The sequence below is a fragment of the Onychomys torridus genome, chromosome 7, assembly GCF_903995425.1.
Source record: "Onychomys torridus chromosome 7, mOncTor1.1, whole genome shotgun sequence".
In the NCBI taxonomy this organism is placed as follows: Eukaryota; Metazoa; Chordata; class Mammalia; order Rodentia; family Cricetidae; genus Onychomys; species Onychomys torridus.
This window is the reverse complement of record NC_050449.1, coordinates 47419435-47445399: the sequence shown is the minus strand read 5'-3', so window position 1 is coordinate 47445399 and position 25965 is coordinate 47419435. Positions and strand designations below refer to the sequence as shown.

At 41.1% G+C, this 25965-nt stretch overlaps 1 protein-coding gene across 3 annotated transcripts in view; it reads left to right on the top strand.

Moving 5' to 3' along the window:
• The window catches only part of Elmod1 (ELMO domain containing 1), a 58555-nt gene extending 33814 nt beyond the window's left edge, over positions 1 to 24741 (top strand). The window contains exons 3-12 of one of the 3 annotated variants that reach the window (XM_036192217.1): positions 435 to 618; positions 761 to 789; positions 2151 to 2248; positions 3903 to 4032; positions 10673 to 10806; positions 12176 to 12244; positions 12685 to 12708; positions 15190 to 15240; positions 16406 to 16539; positions 24150 to 24741. In XM_036192217.1, the coding sequence (XP_036048110.1) occupies positions 474 to 618; positions 761 to 789; positions 2151 to 2248; positions 3903 to 4032; positions 10673 to 10806; positions 12176 to 12244; positions 12685 to 12708; positions 15190 to 15240; positions 16406 to 16539; positions 24150 to 24322 (987 nt within the window). In that variant the 5' untranslated portion in view covers positions 435 to 473 and the 3' untranslated portion in view covers positions 24323 to 24741. The remainder of the gene's footprint in view (positions 1 to 434; positions 619 to 760; positions 790 to 2150; positions 2249 to 3902; positions 4033 to 10672; positions 10807 to 12175; positions 12245 to 12684; positions 12709 to 15189; positions 15241 to 16405; positions 16540 to 24149) is intronic. The other 2 variants (XM_036192216.1, XM_036192218.1) reach the window with 2 other exon arrangements.
• The last annotated feature ends 1224 nt before the right edge of the window (positions 24742 to 25965 follow it).

Here is a 25965-nt window from a genome sequence, read left to right as displayed (position 1 = left end):
ACAACCAACAGAGAAGAGCAGAGGCCAGGGGAAGAACGTATAGGGAGACAGGAAAGGGTGTGAGAAAGGAAAGGAGAAAATCCTGGCAGTGGGACATGAGTGGAGGGCATTAAGGGCTTAATGGAGGCAGGGTGGGAATGGGAGGTGGGCAAGTGGAGGGTGACTAGCCATTCATCTAGGCAAGAGGAGGCACCCCTACTCTGTGTCTCAGGCAGAGGCCATATTAACACTGATTGGTTTCCAAAATATTTAGATAAAGGTAGGAGAAACAGAACCCCGGGATTTTCCCCTCCACTTGCTGGAGTTGTGTAACCATGGTAACTGTCCCTCTCAGGAGTGGAGTGATGAACACCTGTGGATGCTGAGATCTAACAGTTGGTTCCCTTCCCGGCTTCTTTTCTTGCTGGTGGTGGCTGCCTTCTCTTCTCTGCCAGCTTTCTATCGGAAGGGCGCTGTCTTTTGTTCCCCACAGGATGTTGATCCAGGTGTGCCTGTATTTTTACTGTAAATTTTTGTGGCGCTGCATGAAGTTTGTTATGCGAAAGCTCACAGGAAGGTGTGAACTGCAAAGGATTTGCTACAGCACCAAGCCTGGAGCTTCTAGAACCATGAAAATCGGTGAGCAAGGAGTGGGAGGGAGGGCAGAACTCACAGTTGGTGAGATTGATAATGCAATATAATATTTAAGTAAGTAATATTCAAACATTCATAGCTCATTGTATCTAATGAAATTCGTGTGTTGTGTGAATTGCTTTAACAGAAACGTCACTGAGGGACTCGAAAAGCAAGGTAAATAAATTGTTTCCTTTTTTTCACTTGTCACTGAGGGGCTTACTTCGATCATAAAACATAACAATTGTGGAACAGTGAGACAGCTCAGCTAGTAAAGATGGCGGCCACCAAGCCTGGGTTTGATCCCACGTGGAGGAACTGACTCCTCAGGTTGTCCTCTGACTTCCACTCACCCTGTGCAGTGTGTGTGCCCCACACAGATATATACACAATGTAATAAAATACTTTTTAAGACAATTAAAAACTAAAATTAAAATTGCAAGAACCAAAAAAAAAATTGCAAGAACCAAACTGCATCACTGACAAAAAACTAATGTAAACAGAAAGTGGTTAGCTCATTGCTAATGTACATTTTTACATATAAGACAGTTTCTAGGCAGACTTGCAAAGTTTAGTCTAGTGTTGAATTAACTTATTTCGTTCCACCACTTAAATCATAAAATAAGAATATAATAGCCAGGCGGTGGTGGTGCACAGCTTTAATCCCAGTACTTAGGAGGGAGACGCAGGCAGATCTCTGAGTTCAAGGCCAGTCTGGTCTACAGAGTTCCAGGACAGTCTGGGCTACACAGAGAAACCCTGTCTCAAAAAATCAAAAGGAAAAAAAAAATGTAATAACAGCATTGGCTACCTAGTATTTCCACAGTAATCAAACCACTTAACTTTATACTTGAGATTTTCCAATGAAATAAGGGAAGATACTCTATCAGCTATAAAAATAGTATTCGGGGCTGGAGAGAGGCCTCAGTGATTAGAAGCTCTTCAGAGAACCTAAGTTGGATTCCCAGCACCCACCTGGGCTCACAACCATCATTATCTCCAGTCTGGGGTTGGGGCTCTGATGCCCTCTTCTGACCTCCAAGTGCACTACACGCACATGGTGCACAGACATGCACACAGGCAGAACACCCATACCTATAGGGAAAAAAAAAAAAAAAACTTTTAAAAGTAGTATTCAATTGACTATCTACATAAGAGAAAAATACGCTTTACTTTGTAAGATTTTTGGTAATTTTATCTCATCCTCTTTAACTTTGGCAACTTCTAGACCATGTCCCCAGGGCCTCATTCTATCAGGAAAAAAAAGAAACTACACCAGTGTTTTATAAATAGCTTAAAACAAATGATAAGGCGAAGAATAAGGCAAGGCGCAAAGCTTCTCCGTGCCTGCTTTAGTGAAACACCTGACTAGGAGAATGGCTCTACCCCAGCTGTGGAGACCCCGGACGCAGCACTCTATCAGTCTGGTTTTAGCGCCTACTTCCATTCAGAAGAGCAGTTCTTGAGGCCTCCATCCCCGGAGGTATTAGTCAAGCCCTGATGCTAACGAGAGAAGCTGACTGAAAGGTGTTCTCCAGCTGTTGCAGACATCAGTGAGTGTCCACCCCGATGCCATCGAAAAGACGATTGACGACATCATGGAACTGAAAAAAATTAACCCCGACATCAACCCACAGTAAGAATTGGACTTGCATGTGAGAAATACAGATTTATATAGCTGTGTCTGTCTGTCTATCTGTCTGTCTGTCTCTCTCTCTCTCTCTCTCTCTCTCTCTCTCTCTGTCTCTCTCCCCCTCCCCTCTCTCTCTTTAAAATAATTATCTGCAGTGTCTTGACTTTTGGATGAATAATAAGTAAAATGGAGGTGCTTCGTGTTTGTAAATAGCAGTGACTTTAGGCTTCTGGTTTGTAAGCTTGTGTTCCTCTGATCATGAATGGAAAAAAGGGGTGTACAAGCTGATATCAAAATGTGAGATCAAGAAAGGTCGTTCGTCAACAGGACGTTACTTAATTTCTGTGCTTTACATTAATTGCACATGTTCAAATCATAAATGGCTTATGCTGATTCTGCTCCACCTAGAATATTCCTTCAGTTCCCTCATGAATATTCCATCCATCATGCTGGGCTGATAATCTTGGAGAAAGTTCCTACCTGCTTGTCAAGAAGACAGGCATGTGTGGGAGGAAGAGATTTTTATATGAATACTTTAGAACTTTATAATTTATTCCTCTCATTTTGGAAGTATTAAAATGCGCTTGGCAATGTTCGTGACATTTAAAATTAGCTTTATATTTTCCACTGGGTGCAACAAATTTTCAGTAAAATTGGGACCTTAAAGGCATTAAGGAGAATAAATTCCAAATGCAGGTATATTTAGAGACAGCTTGAGGTTGGTAACAATCAAACTGTCTTGTAGATCTGTGTGCAGGAGGACTTCAGAGTCACTACTGAGAAAGACTGTTAATAATAAAGATGAGGCAGAGCTGAAGGGAATTTCAGAGTATACTAGGCGCTGTTCTTGCTCTATCCAGGAGCTCAGTCAAAAAAACTCCATTCCTCCTGGTCTCTACAGCGTCTTTCTATAGTCTCATGAGCTAGGAAGCTGTACCTTTGCCCCATTCAGACATTAAGGTTGATTTAATTATGTAGCAAATAAAGTTTTAAAATCTTCTCATGAGCTGGGGAGATAGCTCAACAGTTAAGAGCACTTAATGCTCCTGCAGAGAATCTGGGTTTGGTTCTGAGGACCCAAATGGCAACTGACAGCTGCCTACAATTCCAGTTCTAAGGGATCTAATGCCCTCTTCTGGCTGCACATAAACTCACTCAGCCACACACGCACAAATTAATAAATAAACCTTTATTAAAATTTAAAAACTGGCTTTCATTTTAATTTTTTAATTAAAATATAATTACATCATGTCCCCCCTGCTCTCCTCCCTTCCAGCCCTCCCATGCTCTGCCCCCTGATCCCTCTCAAATTCTTGGCTTCCTTTTCTTTAATTATTATTGTTGCATATATATGCATAGATATAGATATATTCAGCAACATCATGTGCATTCACAGCAGAATGTGTACCATATGAATCAGAAGCTATGCCCCATGAGAGGGAATTGAAAGAACAGGGCTTTTTTTTTTTTTTTTCTAAAACAGCAGTTCTCAACCTGTGGGTCTTGACCATTTGAACGACCCTTTCACAAGGGTCACAAATCAGATACTCTGCACATCCGATATTCCTGATATTATGATTTATACAAGCATCAGGTGGGCAAATGCCAACAGCACCTGGGTCCATTTTCCCTTACACTCGATTCTTCCGTACTTTAGGCTGGGAATCTCTCTCCAGGCTTGCCTTCTGCAGATTGTAGGTTACAGAAACCTCATTGCAGACGTGGAAAAACTACGCAGAGAACCCTACGACTCCGACAACCCTCAGCATGAAGAGATGCTTTTGAAGGTGAGGCCCTTCCCTGACATGGGCTGCCAAGCACTCAGGCCAGGCATTCTCCACACGTTGAGGAGACAAAGATGAGTAGGATATGGGTGCTGTGACGGGCTGGCCAGGCTGAGTTCTTTTGCTGGTTGGGGGTAAATTTTTCATCAGAAAACTCACGTGAGAAATTAACTGTAAAGCCAGTTGACTTCTAGTCTGAGAAAACATCAGAGATTCTTTCTATGGGGGAGGGGCGCTTCGCACTTGGCTCGGGTTTGGATTGTGTCAAATGCATGGAAAGCTGCAGGAGAAACCAGGCAGCATTTGTCAGAGCGTCATGGGGTTTTTACTTACGACCTTAATACACATCAAAGACAATGATGTTGATTTCTGCCTCAGCAATAGCCCTCTGGGGAGATTACCCAAGATCCTCATGCTGATTATTTATTCATGTGACTTGGCAAATATTCAAAGTGGAGGTAAAGGTTTATACTTGGCACATTAAGACTGCCAGGAAAGTAATATGGACTTGTAAGTACTCCTTGCTTCAAATCTTATGAGCTCTGATACTGCATCATCATCAAACAGCCATGAAACTTTCCACAAAACACCAAAGTATGAGATAAATAAAGTCCAAAGAATAAAATTCAGACCCACATTTGGAACTAAATTAGAAAGTTTTAGACCTTCACTTCTGAAAATAGATCCTCCACTGGCATCCTGTGCTTCTCTGCCTCTTCCTAAAATTCAAGTAGGCCATGGCAGAATTAGGGGAGGGGCTGGAGAGACATTCCAGGCAAGAGAGCAAAGTGTCTGAAGGTGGGGCCTCCCAGCTGCCAATCACTCCAGCACCAGGCAATCTGATGCCCTCTGCTGGCCTCTTCAGGCACCTGCAGTCATGTAAGTGTATACACTGATACACACCTATACGTAATTAAAAATAAATCTCAAAAAAAAAAAAGGAAGGAAGCATTGTTTTATCTGCCTTGCCTTTGTTGAACTGAAAATGTCAGCAGATGTAATTGTTTTTTAATGCATCTCATATTTTGTGAGAAAGAGGGCATGTTTTTGTGTATGCAAATACTCAAGCTGGTGATTCATTTGTTGCTACTAGTAAGTGCTAGATCTGAGGTGATCACTAAAAACTGAAGAAGCCTCATTCTTGGCAACAGCGTGCCTTCTTCTCTTTGACCTTAGCTCGCCTTCCAGCTGAGTTCCACCTTCTCCTGTTGTTGGTCCCCCTGACCATTTGCTGGTGAAGGTTGTCAAACTCATCAAAATGGCTTAATAGCTAGGATCGAGGTTAACGAAAATGAAATGGATCAGCCCAATGAACAGCCTGCTTATATGTGTCTGAAATGCTTCACAATGGCTGAAATAAACTCAAAATTAGCTAATGGTATTCGGATGCTTGCTGTGTGACTTGTCTGGTGTGTGAGCTGGCTTATAGTAGGTGTCCAGCAGAAGGGGAATGGAGGTGAGTGCATGATTTACTGAAATTCTTTAGTGTATTAGTCAGGGTTCTTTAAGTCACAGAACTGATGGGATGAATATATACATTAGAAGGGGATTTATTAGAGTGACTTACCAACTATGGTCCCAGTAACCCAACAATGGCTGTCTCTGATGGAGCCTGTGGTTGTTTAATCCACAAGATGGGCTGTCTCATCAGTTCCAGTCCAGTGCTGGGATGCCAGGGAATTCCCAGAGGGCTGCCACTTCTCAGATTTCTGTGTTGAAATCCTGAAGCAACTGATAGAACTGGGGGTTCCAGCAAAGGCCCAGGAGCAGGACAGATGAACTCTCCAGGGAGAGTGGGGACAAGCAGGCAAAAGCGAAAGCCTCCTTCTTCCACGCCCTGTTTATGTGGGCTCCCACAGAAGATGTGGCCCAGATTTAGGATGGGTCTTCCCATCTCAAGTGATCCATCCAAGAAAAATCCCTCACAGACGTTCCCAGCTGCTTGGGTTTCTGTTCATTCCAGATGTGGCCATGTGACAACCAAGATTAGCCGTCACACTCAGCTGTATGTTAAGAACAGCTAAAGAAGGCACATAGCGGCATCCAAATCCTATCTGTTAATTTTGAATCTGTCTCAGCCAGTATGATGCACCCACTTCAGACACATGTGATGACTTCAGTGGTTCTCAACCTGTGGGTCACGACTCCTTTGGGGGTCAAACAACTTTTTCACAGGGTCACATATCAGACATCCTGCATATCAGATATTTCTGATATTACAATTCACAACAGCAAAATTACAGTTATAAGGTAGCAATGGAAATAATTTTATGGTTGGGAGTCACCACAGCATGAGGAACTATATTAAAAGACCACAGCATTTGGAAGGATGAGAACCTCTGGATCAGTCTGTTAGCATTTGCAGTGGTTATGATTTGAGTGTGTATATTCTATCATTCTGAGGTCATGGCTAAAGAATCAGGGTAGTGATTATTTTAGAGGTAAGAAAACTACGTTTCTTCTAGTTCAGGCTGTCTGTCTGACTATCATGTATCTAGGAGATAATAAAGCCAGGCCTCTTTACCATCAAATTTGGCACTTTTTGCTTTTTATTGTTTTGAGACAAAGCCTCACTATGTTTTTGTGAGTTGGTCCTGAACTCACTGTGTAGCCAAGTCTGTCTTTGACTTTGTGGCAATCCTCCTGCCTCAGTTTCCAAAATGCTGACATTACAGGTGTGAGCCACCACGCCTGGCTCTGAGTTCGGCCCTTTTATGATGGACTTTTCCCTTTTACCCTACATGGTTTGAACTCTAACCAGGACGTGATCTGCACCTACAGAAATCCTGAATTATTATCCATATGACTCACTGAAATGTCTTCAGTGGGTCTGGGCCCATTCTCCTATTCTTACCATTGTCTCCAGCATGGCCATTACGATTTTTCAATTCTGAATCTGGCTGTCAGATGCTTCCCTTCCATCTTCTAACTGACAAGTCCAGCCATTAAGATGGATTAACATCCCTAGACCCCTGTAATCCCAGCCCTGGGGAGGCTGAAACAAAGACAGTCTGGGCTGTAGGCAAGATGCTTCTCCAGCCAATCAAAACACCTTCAAACTTCCCACGGACGACAGCAGAGTCCATACTGCTCAGAGCAGCACTGCAGCCCCTTCCTGACGCATCTCTCTCAGCTCTACCTGCTGCATCCCCATCCATCACATACAGAGCACTGCACCACAACGTAGGCGAGCCTGTGACAACCAAGTGCCAGGAATTTGCTCATTCTGTTCCCATTGCTATTTGTTGTCCTCACAGAAGAAGCCACCTGGCTTTCTTAATCCTTACTCACTAGATTTTGAAATAGTCTCTAGCCTCCCCAGATACACAGAGGTGAGATCTTTATTCTACCCTTCTGGGTATTTGAATTCCAAGTACAAGAGCAATCAAGACATAATACTGAAACACTTGTTGAATGTTTGCTGTGTTCTGGTCACTAATAAATTCTGCAGAGTTCTCCATTTTGATTCTCATAATAACCTTGTGCTGATGTATTCTCCATTTGGAGAGGGGGGTGAGAAACCTGAGGCTGAGCAGTGACTGTCCAAGCTCGCATCATTAGAAAGCGCTCCAACCACTGCACTGCACTGTTTCTTTAAAGGACACTGTGCCTAGTCTACCCCTGTATCTGCAGAGCCTGGCCAGCGCTGGTGTATAACTGCCCCAGTTCAAGCTCCATCTTTAGGATGGGTGACGATACCCCTGTTTCCTACGTCACAAAATTGTTTAGGACAAGAGTCAGCAAGCAAAAGCACATGGGCCAAATTTGGCCTACCACCCATTTTTATTAGTGTTTTATGGCCACATAACCATGTGCAAGTGTTTCTGTTGTCCCTGCCTGCTATCCTACTACAAAGACAAAAGGAAGAAATTGCTGCAGAGCACACACAGCTCACGGCCCACAGTAGCTACAAAGATCTTGCACAGAGTTTGCTGACCCAGTTTATAAGATCAGCTAACCCAGGCTAGCCCTTAATTCACTGTGTCACCAGGCTGACCTTGAACTCCGGATCCACCTGCCTCCACCTCCCATGTGCTAAGATTTCAGGCACATACCACCATGCCCAATATCTCTGTGCCTCTATACCTTTAGATAAGTTGAACTGACATGCTGTGACACCAGCATAAATGTTGTATCTTATTAAGAAGTAATATTAGAGTCACATCTATAATAACCACAATATATGAAAATGAATTGCAGGATTGGGGGCACACACAAGTGTGGGCACATGTGCACATTTATGCATGTGACTGTAGAAGTGAGAAGTCAACCTCAGGTGTCACTACTCAGAGTCCACCCACCTTGCTTTTTGAGATTGTGTTTCTCATAGACCTAGAGCTTGCAAATTCCAGAGTTTCTCCTCTCCCTCTTCATTCTCAGAACTGGAATTGATGGCAGGAGCCATCACTCCAAGCTTTTGTACGGAATTCTGGGAGTTCCTATGCTTGGGTAACAGGTCCTCATGCTAGCTGTCTGTCTACCTCTGAGCTGCAAATTATTACCTCTGTGTTTTTGCCATTAAATATTAGATTTTACACTGTGCTTGATATGTGATAATTCACAATAAAGCAAGATAACTCTGTATTACTGTTCTGTTGAAACTTTAAGATTCCCATAACAGAAAATAAAAATTTGCAAGGTTAACTATTTCTGAAATAGTTAGAAGAAAATACAATCTTTGGGCCTGGGGAAAAGGCTGTTGGCAAAGGGATTACCGTAAAACATGAGGACCTACAGTTTGAATCTGCAGCACCCTACAAAAGCCAAGTGGGCTGGCATGTTTCTGTAGCCACAAACCAGGGAAGGCAGAGACAGGAGACTCACTGGAGCTCATCGGCCAGCCAGGCTAGCTGAATTGGTGAGCTCCAGGTTAAAGACATAAAATAGGGCTGGAGGGATGGCTCAGAGGTTAAGAGCACTGACTGCTCTTCCAGAGGTCCTGAGTTCAATTCCCAGCAACCACATGGTGGCTCACAACTATCTGTAATGAGATCTGGCACCCTCTTCTGTATACATAGTAAATAAATCTTAAAAAAAAAAAAACACACATAAAATAAGGTAAAGAGCAATTGAGGTGGACCCTTAAGACCAAACTCCAGCTCCACTCAAATGAATAGACAGGTGTACACACATACACACACACACACACACACACACACACACACACACACACACCACTAACACACATACACAGAACACACACACAAAGAAAAAATATAATATTTGTATTTATATAATATTTGTGGGGCTGGAGAGATGGCTCAGCCATTAAGAGTGCTTTCTGCTCTTCCCGCCAGAGGACCCAAACCCGAGTCAGGAGGTTCAGAGCTGCATTCACCTCTAAGCATTACATATTATACAGAACCATGGCTCACAGATCCTGCCATCGGTCTACCTATCTCTATCATCATGATGTGTGCTAAACCTAGTTCTCTACAGAAAACCTGGAAAACAAACTAAATGTATAAATCAGTGAAGAGTATAATGTTCTCAGTCTATATTTTCCACTGGTATGTAGTTGATTTTGAATGAAATTAATTTAGGCGACTCTTCAAGATGATGTTGTGTTTTGAGGCTTACTCATGAACACTGCTGATGTTTCTTTATCTAGCTGTATGATATTTTCTCTCACTTCCATCACAAGTGAGACCTAAGAAATGTTTTTATTAATGGTATTCATGCTAAGCATGTTAATGGAATGTTAGAAAGAGGTTTCTGTGGAGTTGAACAACAGATGACCTTAACATTTTCCATTCTCTTTTCTTTTGTAGTCTTAACTATCTTAGAGACCCCCTTCTCCTGAAAAGAGCCTTGTTGTAGAATATTATTTATCTCTTTATCTCGTTGATTAAGGACAAAAGTATAAAGATTTAAAACACTGGGGTATACATGTATACATTCCAGGACAAAGTATAAAGATTTAAAACACTGGGGTATACATGTATACATTCCAGGACAAAGTATAAAGATTTAAAACACTGGGGTATACATGTATACATTCCATTGCCTTCAAAGCAACAGCTCCATAACAGCATTCTACAGTTCGCTCTTGAGATGAGCATAAAGGCTCTTGCTTTTATTATGAAATAACATTTTTGCTTTTTCATCATCCAACCCTGGTGGGTCACCTTTAGGAACTGCTATTGTAATATATGTGCATATACTCACCTTTGCAACTCCCTGTAATCGGAAAATTTCTCCAGTCCTGTCCGACCCCACAGTCCCACAGCTGCTTATAAAATAATCACTCAGAGGCTTAATATTATTTACAAACTGTATGGTCTAAGACAAGCCTCTTAATAGCTAACTCTGATATCTTAAATTAACCCATTTCTATTAATCTATGTTTTGCCACATGTTCCATGGTGTTAGCTGCATCTCCTTGGGCAGCAGCTGGCGTCTCTCTCACTTCTGCCTTTCTCCTTCCTGTCTCTCTCTTGGATTTCCTGCCTTGCTATAACCTGACTTGCCATAGACCAGAGCAGCTTATTTCTAACCAATCAGAGCAACACATATTCACAGCATACAGAAAGACATCCCACAGCAATCCCCTTGTCAGAATACAGCTCACAGCATCTGAACCAATAAGACAGGACACTTGTGTGTGCACACCCAAGAGTGGTTCTCTTTTCTTCCACTGCAGCTATGGGAGTTCCTGAAGCCCAACACACCCCTGGAAGCTCGGATTTCTAAGCAGTGGTGTGAGATCGGTTTCCAGGGTGATGATCCGAAAACGGATTTTCGAGGAATGGGTCTCCTGGGACTTTATAATCTACAGTGAGTAAAATCAAGAATAGTTGACTGTTAGAGCAATTTTCTGGTCAGCTGGCATTAAAATGGCATGGTAGGGTTAGTGCTTTCAAAAGCTGCTTCCCAAAAGATGCCATAGGAACATTCAAATCCTCCAAGGGGCAACTCGGCTTCATGCAGTTTTATAACTTGCTTGTATTGCAACAGACTTCATGGAAATTTAAAGCAGCTCTTAGATATGTTTTGTTTGGTTTTATTATGAAAAACTTCAAGCATATGCAAAGACACACCCTCTTATATTGACAAATACAATTTATCATCTGAATTCAGTATTCAGAAATTGCAGCATTATTTTTAGACAAAAATGTTAATGAAAATCTTTACTGTTTGCCATTTCACCTCTCATATTTCATATGCATCTCTAAAAAATACCAATGCTGGACCTTGAAATGGCTCCGCAGGGAAAACTGCCCTCTGCCACATGCAGTGGCCTGGGTTTGAGCCCGGGAATCTGCATGGTGAAGGATGAGAACTGACTTCATTAAGTTATCCTCTGACCTCCACATGTGCATAGACACACAAAACAAACAAATCTAAAATTGCTGCTTTGAATTTTCCTGTATCCCCCTCCTTAGATTTGTGTGATAAATTATATAGACATATATTAGCAATTTTGTTATAGTTTTATTATTGCCCGTGTTAAATACTTTTTATGAAGTGCTTTTAAGGTTGTGCGAGTTTTTATGTTTATTCTGAAAGTTCATTGCCAATTTCCCCCAAGGTAGCAACTTCATTTTATTAATATCCCTAAGTTCTGTGAGATGTTTTCTAATCAACAAGAATTCAAATACAATGCGACTATTTTCTAAGAAAGATGCTTTTGATCTGGGCATTGTGGCTCACATCTGTAATCCTAACTCTTGGGAGATAGAAGTAGGGGGATCAGGACTCATCCTTGCCTGTCTAATGGGGGTCAGTGCTAACCAGAGCTGCAGGACACACTGTCTTAGGAAAAAACAGGAAGAAAGGAAGGATGGAAGGGAGAGAGAGAGAGAGAGAGAAGGAGGGAGGGGGAGGGAAGAGGTGAGGAAGGGAGGAAAGGGAAGGAACCTAGAGTTCCCTCTCCTCTTCCCCACATTGCTTCTCTCAGGCTTCTGCTTCTGGTGGTGGTCCATCACTGAGTCACCTGACCTCTTATCTATAATGCTTGATTATATATATACTTGGCTCTCTGGGTAGTAATGAAGTTCATAATTAAGTTTTCAAGTCTGTTGGCTCTGGAAGAGTGGTGACCTCATGCCAGCATCTACCACTGGGTGCCAAGTGGCCTCCCACCAGATGAGGGTGGCTGTCTTGCAGACAGTGCAATCAAGGTGTTCTTTCCCTCTGCCTGCAGATACTTTGCAGAACGGGATGCCACAGTGGCTCAGCAGGTCCTCTCCGACTCTCTTCATCCAAAATGCAGGTAATTGCTCCAAATAAAAGATGGGTTAGTTTTGTTGTTGTTGTTGTTTTGTTTGGATCAGTAAAATACCATTTCCTATATGGATCTATAGAGAAGTGTTATCAGGAGAGCCAGCTCACTAGGAGTTAGCTCTTTTTGACAAGTGCTAAACAGGTAGGTTAACATTTCAAATACTCACGTCAGGACTTAGAAGATAGAGAGGTGCCCTTCAAGCAAGATGTGTGTCAAGAATGTCTAGGAAGATTGAAAGGTGAGTGTGGAGGGCCAGATATGGAGGAAAGAATTCAGAGACAAGGGAGTGTGGTATGGGCATTAGGAAGATTGGAAGACAAAGATCCACAGAGAAAACTGGATTTTCTAAAGCTCTTTGGTTTTAAAGTTCAAAACTGCATTTGCATTTATGTTTACTTGATTTCTTTTCTTTGACTGAACACATGAAGGGATATCACTAAAGAGGAAATAAGGTATTTTTCTTTGCTTCTGTGTTTTGTTGTTTTTATTCTGTATTAGAATGAATAGGATAAGAATTTCTAAAATATATCAGATTTGTGAAAAACACTTTCAAAGGCAAACATTCACCAAATTTTAATCTGATATGGTTGATTATTTGTGGGCTTCATTTTTATTAGCTAAAAGCCAGATTGATCTAATCTAATGAAAGAGTCAAGAAGCTGGAACTATACCCAGTTTGAGGGATGTTTAATCCCTTCCTCTAGAGAGGTGACCATCTCATACGTATGACCTAATCCCTTCAAAGGACATTTTATTTATGAATTTTCTTGCATAGTGAAAATTTGATCTTCAATTAATATTTTTTTGAGACATAGTCTCACCACACAGCCATAGACGGTCTGGATCTCACTCTGTAGCCCAGGCTGCCCTCAAACTCACAGAGATCTGCCTACCTCTGCCTCCATAGAGGTGGGATTAAAAGTGTGCCCCCACCACTTCCAGCCTTGTTAACTATAAATGGTAGTTAATGTGTGAGTCAGTGGCTCTTCTCCTGAGAATTCCTCCTATTTTACTGTCCTGATCCCAGTAGATTTTTTTGTCCTCTACCCAATAGCAATTAGTTATTACTGGCTAAATAAACCTAGAGTTTTATTGTAGCAGTCTTAAGATTCAGGAATCGGTTGACTTGGGTTTATTTCATTGGCGTTATTATCCTCCTCCTAGCTCCATTTGACTGAGGTTCATTAAATTACATTACTTTCCCAAACTCACATTTACAGTCTTTTATGAGATTAAAAATCCATCTCCTTTACTTTTATTCATTTCAAGGAAAACATCATCTCACTGTTTCTGGATAGATTGCATGCTCAAACTTATTCTATTTTGACCTTTCACCTGTATCTTCTGGATTGCATAGTTCTGCATTGTGGAGCCTCTGAACTCCTCCTAAGTAAAGTTTGCTAAGAGTCTGCATGTGTTTCCAAGTGGTGTTTCCTGGATCAGACCCAGGAGTCATGGATACTCTGTGATTCTGGGGAAGTAACAATAAGCTTCAAATATTGTTTGAATAACCATTGAGGGGAGATAAATTTTGTCAGTGAGCCATCCTTAAGCAAAGGGAGGGTAGACAGAGGCTCCACAATTGTGGCTCCTTCAACAGTCATCAGAGAGGCCTCGAAGGTCTGTGGACCACCCTTAAGGAAGATGGCCTTCGTGTGTGTGTGCTGTGTAGGAACCTAGTGTATCCCTCAAGCTACAATCCAGTCAAAGAGGAAGAAGCTTTTGTATTAGTTGCTTCAAACTGATGGTGAAGGTCACCAAGTGTGAATCAGAATGTCTCGAAAACATTCTGATTTCTTTCTAATCTATTTCTTGGGTAATTGTCTGAAGGAGGTATAGTTTGACCAATTATGGTAACATCGTAACTTCTCTCAGACACTATACATTTCAGGAATTTAACAGTGAGACATGAGTATACATACTAAGGACATGCTCCCAGCTGTCTCTCAGCAAGCATGATACATTTCTGCCTTTGAGACTATTCATAGGGTCCTGAAGTAACTTGAGGGATAAAGGTAGATGCAATTTTAAGAGAATTCTGCCTGTCAATTTCTGTTGTTTACTTGGGGGCTATCTTATAAGTTATCAAATGAGGGGAAGCCACTTGGCCTTTTCTTGTATCTCAAATGCAAAGATTTCATTTAACAAATATAGACACAAAATTTCATTTAACACATATAGACATGTGGTGGATTTTTGAAGTTTTGTTGAAGAGAAAGTGAATACTTAGAAAAATTTTTAATTTCACATGCAATTCAACTCATTTTGAAAATGAATCTTTTAGAGGCAGAATTCTCCTGGTGCCTCTTTAGTTTCCTTTGTTGGTTAGAAATTATACTTTGAAAAATAGGTGGGATATTTTAACATGATTCCAGCAGTTACATAGCATCATAGCCGGTCATTCACAGAGTAAGAAGCACATTTGTTTAAATATCCATTAGGTACTATGTTTCTGTGGCTGTGTGCTGTGATATTACATGAGCGTTTGTAGTGTGCCATTTGCCATCTGTTCTAGAAAATTCTCCTTTTCCCTGCTTAGATGGATTTAAATATTGTATGTAGCACCAATGCTAAAGTTTGCTTTTGAGACAAGGTCTTACTATGTAGCCCAGGCTGGCCTAGAACTCAACATCTTCCTGCATTGGCTTATGTTAACACTGTTACCTGTATGTATAAGTATGCTATCTAACACTAATCAGTTTGAATGTATCAACTCTAAAAGCAACAATACATGTGGGGATTGATGGGATTCCAGGGGTTTTCCATCATACCAAGCTTGCACTATTTCCTTTAACAGTGATTCAGACTGATTAGTGTAATAATAGAGTTACACGTATCCCTATGTGTAGTTATTGGTTGAATATACACATTCAAAGAGAGTAAGAACAAATTAAATATTAAATGTTCATTTATTTATTCATTCTTTCTTTCAGCAAATTCAGCAAAGCAGAATGGGAAAAGAAAAGGATGGATAAAGCAATTGGGTAAGTGTGAGATCATACATGAAGACTGTCAGCCCTAGCCCAGGGATAACAAAACTGGATTTGATTCCCAGCACCCACATGATAACTCACAACCATCTGTAACTCCAGTTCCAGGAGAGCCAATGCCCCTCCATGGGTACCAGGCACTCACATGGTACACAGATATGCATGTGGATAAAATAATGAAATAAAATTTTTTAAATGTTTCATATTTTTACCTTAGATGCCTGACTACGTGGCTAAGCAAGTAAACAAACTTGCCACCTAGCCCAATGACCTGAGTTTGATCCCAAGAACCTAAGTGTAGTTGGAGTTTTGCAACACATTTGACATACAGAACATCCCACAGCACCTATGTGTAGAAGGAAAGATGCTACAATTGTCTTGACCTACACACACACATGAAGGCACATGCACACACACAAACAAGTAAACAAACAAATTAATAAATGTTAATGGCCTATGCTATTCAAAAATATTTCTATGCTGGATTTGTAAGAACAGAGAGAATTTAAGAATTCTACTCCCTTTTCTGTAGAAGAGGGACATAAAATATACTTTGTGGTAATACCTTAAATCTTTCTCACATAAAATTTAAATTTAGAAAAACACAAGAATGAAGCCAGAACTCAGTCCATCAGCCCATCTCTCACTTGTGCGTACCCATAGTAAGAACTCATAGCTTTTCATCCTAGATGTTTCTCTCTGCACCCATACTAAATCTCGGCTTGTTCTTCACAGGCCTTAAAGTCTCCAAGAATGCAATTTTAGTTAGCTATAAAATTACCATAATTTAGTTAACACAAAAAATACCGTAATTAACTTCTCTAAGAGTCTTTTGAGCATGTTTGAGTGGTTTCTATGTCTTGCCATGATAAATAATGCTGTAATAAATATTGTTATGCATAAAGTTTTGTACACTTCAGACACTGACCTACCATATGTTTGGAAATGGAAAGTCAAAGCATGTGAACTTTCAGTTCTCTTAGCATGTGCTACCAAAACTTTGTGGTAGACTTAGAGGGCAAGACTTTGATATAGTAGAGATGGATAGCTGGCTTGCCATTCTGAAGGATTAAAGGAATTTAGATCTCAGGTATCAATTTTTGAAGTGCTTATACCCCTCATGTGCAACACTTTTGGTTTTTGTGGGTCTGGCCTGCAGGTACTCCTTTGCAATTGTGGGCATCAATATCACCGATCTGGCATATAATCTGCTTGTGAGTGGTGCTCTCAAAACCCATTTCTACAACATTGCCCCCGAAGCACCAACACTGTCTCACTTCCAACAAACATTCTGTAAGTATCTTGTTGTTTAATTTTCAGTTTAGATTTCTACAGAGCAGACAAGGGTCAAAGCTGAGAAATCATTGTGACGAAGCTACATTAGGCCCTGGGGAAAAGTTCTTTATGGTTTAACTTTGTTGTTTGTTTATTTTCTCATTTCAACACCTACGCTTACATTTCTGGGCATCATGGATTTTTCTTTTTCTCGGCTCTTATGTGATATGCAATGTGTCAACTTCAGGTCTGACTATGTCTGTCTCCCTTTGATTTAGCACAGCTTAACACTGAAGAATGCAACTCTAAAGACAGCCTGTGTTGACTGCCAGGTCCTATGTTTTGACAGAAATGAAATTCACAAGAAGATTAGAAAGTAAGGTTGAAAGACTTGCCTAGAAAGTAGGTCAAAAGTATTGATGAAAAGTAAAAAAATAAAGGTTGAAACATGAAAGGGCCATTGTGGGATGTCTCCTATCTGAAGTGTGTGTGGGGGCGGGTCATAAAAAACAGAAACTCAGGGAAAAGAAACAAATCTATAAATCAAGAAAAAAAAAAAAATCAGGCCAGCAAGATGGCTCTGTGGGTGAAGGCACTCACTGCCAAGCCTGAAGATCCTCAAGGCCTACATGATGGAAGGCAAGGATCAACTCCTACAAATTGTCCTCTGACTTCTTCACACACACATGCTGTCTCACACACACACACACACACACACACACACACACACTCAATAAGTAAATAAATAAGTGTGACAAAACTTTGGGCCTGAAGGGCAGATTTTCATATTTTTAAGTTCCAAGCACCCACATAATAGATTCAAATCTACCAAACCAAAGTCTGTATCACTGTGAGATACTACGACACTGTAAAGAGATGATGCCAAATTTTTCTAAAACTATCACACAAGAACTTTGGAATCAAGATTACGCTGGACTTCTTGAGAGCAGCATTTTATTCCAAAACACAATGGAATAATTACTACAAAAACTTAAGATGGCATAAAAGGGATATGATTTACAATTTCAAATTATATTCCCAGGCTAACTTATCAATTGAGTATTGAGTATCAAAACAGGACAGACATTTTTTTATAAATACAAGGCCTTAAATATTTTTGCTTCTCCATAATTTGACAAGGAAACTCCTGAAAAATATGATGTTTCTACAAAATAAGAGAGTAATTCCAGAAAGAATAAATGAGCCTGGACAACAGGAAGTCTTTCCAGGAGGAGAGAGAAAGGAATCCTCAGGTGAGGGAGAGGGGCCCTCCCAAAGCAGATCCCACACAATAGGCTGAGAAGAACCAATCTGTTTTGACAAAGCTCTGAAACTGAGCAAACATCTACCATGGTGGAACACATCTAGGATGCATTTGGCATCCTTAGGGGAAGTGGTCTGTGGTTAAATTAAATGGAAAACTAAGTAAATGAACAAAGTAGGCAATTAGTCCTAGATTAAAAACAGTAAGAAATTGAGTATGGTTGTGCTGGTGAACAGGGGCTAGACCTGTATCTTCTGTAAATAGGGGTTTAAAAAACAGCCCAGAAATGGAATGCAGCATGCATGGGGCTATAGAGTTTGGCAGTCAGAAGGCTCAACCAGAGCGACTTTAGAGCAGGGATTGGGGATAAGAGAGGGATAACACCTTCATGGCGTTTCCTTTTCCCATCAAAACGTATTCAACTATCTGATGCTGAACAATGCAAGTGTCACTGGCAAAAATGAAAACAATATTCGAAGTATTTACTTTATAACTTGTTAGAAAATCTACGTTCCTCACATGGCATTTTATGGCTCCCATTTTGACCCATGGGTGATTATATTCACACCTGTAACAACTCTATTCCCAACAAATATCACTGGGATTTTGCTGCAAATTGGGGTCTATCCTGAGGAAGACTGGCATTGAAACCATTAAGTACAACATACTCGGAAGCTGAGATACTGTTTTGAACAGCACTGCAAAGGCATATGGCCGTCATCACCCCCTGAGTCTGAAGCAGAGAGAGCTCCCTAAAGCCAACGCCATTCTCAGTGAAAACCCAAGGCTGAACGGCAGAACAAAAAGCAATGGGTACTGAGGGACCTAGCCAGAGAAGTGGTAAGGACACAGGCCACAAGACAGGAGTGTATAGCAGAGCCAAATGATACAGTAGAGAGGGTACGCTTAGATATAATACTCAGAGGGTCTGGTTAGATGTGATACAGGAAGTGTAAGAGAAGAATTTGGAATGGACCCTGAAGAGCTTTGAGCCATGCTGGGGAGCACAGACATATAGCTATTAACAAACAAAATCTCTTGCACTATGTTTTTGTTAGCCCTGTGTAAGTTGCTCTATTCTATAGTGTCCATTTTTCTCAGGGAAAATCGGGGAAGCTCTTGTAAGGGAAAATAGGATGAGTTTCATTTGAGGTGAACTGAAGGTAAATTCCTTTGGGGAGATCTATTCAGAGTCACAAAATGGACATTCCTATAAGAAGCCACAGAGCTCTGATGGGCTAGAAGGGCTCTGCCTCCAGACTCATAATTCATCTGCTTGGAGTTAAAAATCAGAACCACACAGCAACTGACGTCTATGTTTAAACTGAAAAGAATTGGTATCTAAGGGTAGGAGGAGATGTTTTGTTATTGCTATATGCTCAGCCTGGTAGAGAGTTTAGTAACTATATATTTGATGGATGGATGGATGGATGAATGGATGGATGGATGGACTGACAGATAAGCTAACTACAATACTGAATGATATTCTTTTCAGGGAAAAAGAGGGTATAGCTGATCTGGAAATGTTTTAGCCTTACCCAATTGATAGGTTTTTCAGGGGAGTCCTAGCCCAGATAAGTCAGCATAAAGCAGGGTATCTTATTTCTCAGGACACTCTTCGGGTTTTAGAAAGAGCAGCAATCACCAACGGATTAGGTTATGGTCAGAGAGACTGGGTGTCTTCATTGCCCCTCCAGTGGGCACGGTCACTTCTACAATCTCCCCTGTAATATTCTTGCAATTATCTGTGTCCTTGCACATGTCTCTGCTCTCTAGCAACAGGGTGCAGTGAAGCAAAACCAAGACACATTTGAGCAGCAATAAATATGCATCAGGCTTTAGATAGCAAGCCAAATTAGTAGTCAAAACAAGTATTTCATCTAGAGGGAAGGAAATAAGAATGTAATGGCTCTATCGTCCTGACTCTACAGTCTTAGTCAGTGAACGCTGCGCTGCCAAGGCTTGTTGTTGCAAAAATGCCAGCCAATCTAAAGCTCCACTGAACACACAGCCCAACTGTAACGGGGTAAAGTTAGAGGGAAGGACAAGCAGAAGACAGAGCAGATTATCTGTTCTTTGACCTTCAAGAAAGAGAACTGTTAACATAGAAATAAGCACCAGAGGAAGCAGCCTGTAGCAACGATGGGAAGAGGGTGTGTTTCAGCTCAGGCTTTCCACTGTCAACTGTGTGAGCAAGCACTGTTTGAGCTTCCTGGCTGAACCCACTGTCCACATCTGTAAGGTAGAGACATAAAATCTGCTTGGCCAACCCACAGAGCTGGGGCATGAATGAAACTGAAGGCTAGAAGCAATGGATTGACTCGGTTTTCTCCCTCCCTTTCCACACTCCTTTGTTAGCATTCTCAGCTAACAAATCATTGTCAGAAATTGAATACCCATCTTTCTCCAAGAGACAGAGAATTAGGAAACATGAGAACTCTACCTTGTTCTCCATCTTCAGTGCCTAACAGTGTATCTGTTACACACATAATTGCTAGATGGATTGACCAGACAACTGGCCAAATGAATATTTGAATGCTGTGTAATAATGCATAAATGAGTAGAGTTTTATGATAATAGTGTGTACTTTGGAAGCCAGGTCACCATCTCTATATTTTTATTGCAATCATGTTATATGATCTCTACTCATTTTCCTGATAAGATAGGGAGAGTCCCAGGAAATCTGTCTATAGGATTTACAGTTTACGTTTGTACTTATCAAGGAAGTACCATGAAAATGGTGTCAGATTATGAAGCACCATCACCCTCCAAGATGGTCATCTGCAATTGTGTATACAATAGAAAAATGTGGGAAACAACTGTGTCTGAGTTCTCCTAGAACTCTGTGATATTCCACATCCCCTTCAGAGTCAAATGCCAGGGTGTCTGCACACTGTAGAAAAGCGGGCATCTTTATGTGTAAGTTAATAAATTATTCATTAAACTAGTCATTAAAAGGAGATCGACATGCTACATATTCTGATTTGATAGTACACATCATATTCATGCATCAAATTATCACATTGTACCATATAAATACAGCCAAAAATCAAATTTAAAAAAATTAGCTTCCACAGTACCTGCTTTATTGATGTCAACGGAAGTATGCTAATGAGATGGATGCATCACAGATGATTTTAATTCATAAGATTGTAAATCTGACTCTCCTAGCAAAGCAACTCAAGTATGTTTTTTTGAGCTCAAAGACCAGTTGGGGAAAGCATGTGTGTGTTTTATATATTAAGAAGAGAAGAAATTATGAATTCTCATTCATTTCTTTTATAACCATATCAATTGAAACATTCCTAGAAGGAGGCCAGGGAAGGATGTAAAAAGATGGAGTCTTTAGACCTTAGGTTTTAAACTTCAGAGATAGGGATTCATCTGGCTGGATCTGGGTGGAGCTGCACGTTTAACAAATTACCCCAGGCTGTCCCTGAGATGTTTGAGGAGCTTTTCCACCAATGAACAGAGGGTTGAGTTCTTGTGGGCGAGTAAGATGCAGGGGTCAGAAGAGACAGCACTGTCATCACGTATTGAAGCAAGGAGGACCAACACAGCACGTGAGCTATGATGGAGAGGCCGGATGCTTCACCCGGAGAAGAGATGAGTTCTGGGCACAAAGCACAGTGCAAGTGTCAGAGGAGCAGATTTGTTCCGCGCAGTGCAGGCCCACAGCTTTCTACCCAGGAACCTTCTAAGAATCTTGGGCTGAAGCAGGAGGATTACACATTGAAGACTAACTAACCAGGACTTCATACCAAGGCCTTTTAAAAATACAAAACAACAACAACAACAACAACAAATCACCCCATCTACGTCATTGCCAATGTTGCTCGTAGAGATGCTCAAGCCTGGATCAGCCTTCGGCCCCCTCAGGGAAGCCAAGGGTAGGATGAGTGGAAATAAAGAAGACAGGTCCTGGGGTGATGGTGGACCTGATTTGCAGTTTTCCTGGTAGTCAGCTTTTGTGTAGCCTCAAGGCCAGCTGGATAAGGGGAGTGAACGCCTCCATCAGAAATGTTAAGAAGCAGTCTTGTCCATTGCCCTGGAAGAAATGGAATAGGGACGGGGATGTAGTTCACTCGGTAGAGTGCTCTCCTGGCACACAGCGGCCCTAGGTTTGATCCCTAATCACACATAAACCAGTAATGCATTGGGAGGTGGAAGTAGGAGAATCAGGCAGGTGTCCAAGGTCCTCTGCAACACAGTGAGTCCAAGGGCAGACTGGGCTGTGAGAGACCTTGTCAAAAGAAAAAAAAGAGAGAGAGAGAAGAAATGGAACAGAATAGACAACCCAAAATCAATGTAAAATAATTACTCCCTCAACCTTTTCTCCTACGCTTGAGTGGCTGAGTTCTTAAGTGTCTGAGTGTGCCTACGCATGCAGTGAGAGAAGTAATGAAGGTGTGTGTTTGTGTAAATGGGTCACCACCAAGCAGTGTATGTTGGGGAAGGATGGCCACTTCCAATAGTGTGTTATAATGAAACATGAATATGATGTTTTAAAACTGTTGTAGAATTACGTTGAAGCTATTTCCACACATTGTTAGTGACCAGAGGCAACGCTGTTTCCTCAGCTGTTCCACTGAGTATGTTTGTTCCCAATTCTCTTCCTATGCCCCCGTCCTTCCCTTGCTCATTCCTCCTAGATTCTCTGTATACACGGAAGTAGAAGTTCTGAGAGCCCAACCAGGCTCCTCTGCAGCATTCCGTCTGGATTTTCTTGCGCCTTCCGAAGTTAGAACAAAGAACAACTCTGTATAGCATTCACTTCTTCTTTTTTCAAACTAGGGTTCTTTTCTTTTCCTTTTTTCCCCTAATTTATAGAGCGATCTGCAGTTGCATTTGGGGTCGACTATATACAAACAAATAAAATACTTTCTTTTAAAGGAGGTATTCACATTTCAATTATTTTAGATGTGTGTAAAAACAAGCAGTGTGATGGAAGGGAGGGGCAAAATGGGGAAGAAAAACAAAACAATAAACAGATTCTTGCTTCAGATGCTTAACACTATTCCAAGAACATTTCCACTCTAGAGTGTTCATAGATATCAACTTTGAGACACAAAAGCTTTTGAATACAGAATTGTACTTTGGAAGGAAGTATTATTAGCAGTTTCATGAAGCTTGATCACAAGTCTGTATAGCTTAGATTTGATTTATAGTTCTTACTGTCTCATACTAGGTGGTTAAATGCATTTGTTTGATGTGTCAGGGTAATTTAAAATTTTAGTTAAATTGAATGTCAAGAGGAAAAGGGGCAGAGTGGAGTAATTTTGAAGGACTAGATCATTGTGTTAATTTAGTTGAGAGGGTGGATGAAGGAGTCACTGTCGGTCTTTTAGAATAAGTTTGGGGGAGGGGAGGTGGCTTACTGGGTGATCACTTGCCTTGCAAGCAAGGCCAGAGCTCAGATTCCCAGAAGCCATGTAAATACCAAGTAGACATGATGGCGCATCCTCAATCCCAGTGCTCAGGAGGTGTAGAGAAGTGACCCCCAGAACAAGCTAGTTAGCTAGACTAACTGAAGTGGCAAGTTCTGAGTTCAAGAGAGAAGCTCCGCCTCAATATGTAAGATGAAGAGAGATGCCCAATAGTATCCCTTGGCCTCTAAAAACATGTGCACTCACATGCACACACACCCATATACCTGAATACAAGCATAGATAAACATAATTTTAAGAATTTGAAAATATTTTGAAATATTTTAAAATAAAGGTATTGTAATGCATGCCTTTAGTCCCAACATTTGGGAGGCAGAGGCTGGTCTACAGAACAAGCTCCAGGCTACATAGAGAAACCTTGCCTTGAAAGAAAGGAAGAGAGACAGAGACAGAGAAAGGAAGGAAACCAAAACTCCAAGTTGAGCTGATGAGATTGCTCATTGGTTAAGAGCTCTGATTCCTTGCTCTTCCAGAAGATCCAGATTGGATTCCCAGCACCCATGCAGCAGCTCACAACTGTAACTCTGGTTCCAGGGCATCCAGTGCCCCCTTCTGGCCGCCAGGGGAAACTGCAAAATGTGGAGCACAGACATCATTAACAGGCTCATAAACGTAAAAAAAAATTTTTAAACTTTAAGAAAAGAGAGTATGTTTCTAGTGTGATTCATATTCAAGGGGTGAGAGAATTGATTTGCCCTCCTGCTTTGTGGAGCTGAAAATGTCTCTAATACTAGCTATAAAAGGAGGAAACAGAATAGGCAGCTTGGTAGCTTCTGCTCCACTGGTCATACTTTAAATCTTGGTGTTTCCGGTGGACTCCACAGAGACTGTTGCTTTGGTCTGACTCCTCCACAGTGGTTTGGGAGGTGGCTAAGGACTGTTTTCCTGCAGTCTTCTCACTGTCTTGTCCCTAACAGGCTATCTGATGCACGAGTTTCACAAGTTTTGGATTGAGGAGGACCCCATGGACATCATGGAATTTAATCGCGTGCGGGAGAAATTCCGAAAAAGGATCATAAAACAGCTTCAGAACCCAGACATGGCACTGTGCCCGCATTTTGCTGCATCTGAGGGCTTAATCAACATGTAGTGCCCACGCCGGACTCAACGGCTCCTCAGAACACTGCCTCATTGTTGTCTTAGATCTCTGCTTAGGTGACAGCTCACACACCGAATGCACATAGTGATTATACATATATATATATATATGCATGCCTTTTGGTACAGTATTTTCATCTCTTGGTCATAATTCCAAGATCCCCCAAATACCACTATTTCTGGAGTGTCTACCCTCCAGTGACTGCTCATATTGTGGCATTATGCAGTGTTAGCATCTGTTCTTGATACCCAGGTATGAAGAAAGTTTTATATTTTTTTAGGCTTTTTTTTCCTCATCATCATTCAATACTAAAAATGTGTAATAATTCCCTAGATGTAATTTGTATGAAAGAGATCTAACTGAATCTCATTCTGTGTACATATTTATTAAAATGTTTCATGAGGACTGTGGCTAACTTCTCATGCTGGGTTCATGCTTGGACCTCTATGAAAGTATAAGACTTTAAAATGCTACAGACAGACACATGATAAGCCAAACCCTTCCTGCACATATACCCGCACTTCACCAAAATGTAATGAGGCTATAAGAAATTAGCTTAAATAGGAGCCGTCCTTGAGTGAAACCCTGCAGACCTGTAGCCTAACTTAACCACAATTGCAACTGTGTCGCAGTCATCAGGCTAAAAACTTATTTTATCCCCATCACTTCACAGCTTGGATGTCTAAATATATGTATGATGCTTGGAGCTACAGAAAAGAAGCCACTGGGCTGGAGAGGTGGCTCAGAGGTTAAGAGCGCTGCTTGCTCTTCCAAAGGTCCTGAGTTCAATTCCCAGCAACCACGTGGTGGCTCACAACCATCTGTAATGAGATCTGGCACCTTCTTCTGGCCTGCGGGGATATGTGCAGACAGAACATTGTATACATAATAAATAAATAAATCTTTAAAAAAAAAAAAAAAAAAAGAAGCCACATCTTTCCAAGGCTGCAAAGGGTTTCTCACTGCCTGCCCCGTGCTGAACCCAGAGTTAGCACTACCCCAATTCAAACATCTTCACTTAGGGGATTGGGGGCTGACTGGTTTGTTTTCTATGTTGAGGGGCAATATTTTTAATTTTATTTTTTTTTTTGCAAGAAAATGTGTTACAACACAGGAACCTGAGCAATGATACCATGCACTATTCCTTGAAATTAGCATCCTTATAACAGTGGAAGAACTTGCTTGGGAGAAGAAAAAATGAAATTATCCTCAAACTGCTAAGAATCATCTTCTTCAAAATGTGATTTAGTTTGGAATTATGATCGTAGTCTGTTGAATAGTATTTACCATGGTATTTCATACCCATGGTATTTTATACTTTGGGACTATCGATTTTAGTATTATTAGATGTTTGTGTAATCACTTGCTTATTTAAATGAATTTTGAGGACTGCCTCACTGTCGGTATATGAATAAATTACATATCATTCTACAGTCATGGAGAGTGGGTTTCATTCAGATGTCTTTGTGCTCTATGGGTCTTAAGATATGCAAATCTGTGAGTGGGTGGAATGTCAAAGACAAACAATTGGTTATAAATTACTGTCTTTCAGAGTAGCCAGGTGTAATTTAGAAGGTGTTATGGCTGAGAGATTTCCTTGATCTTAAGGTCTGGTGGTGCTTTAATGAGTAAGG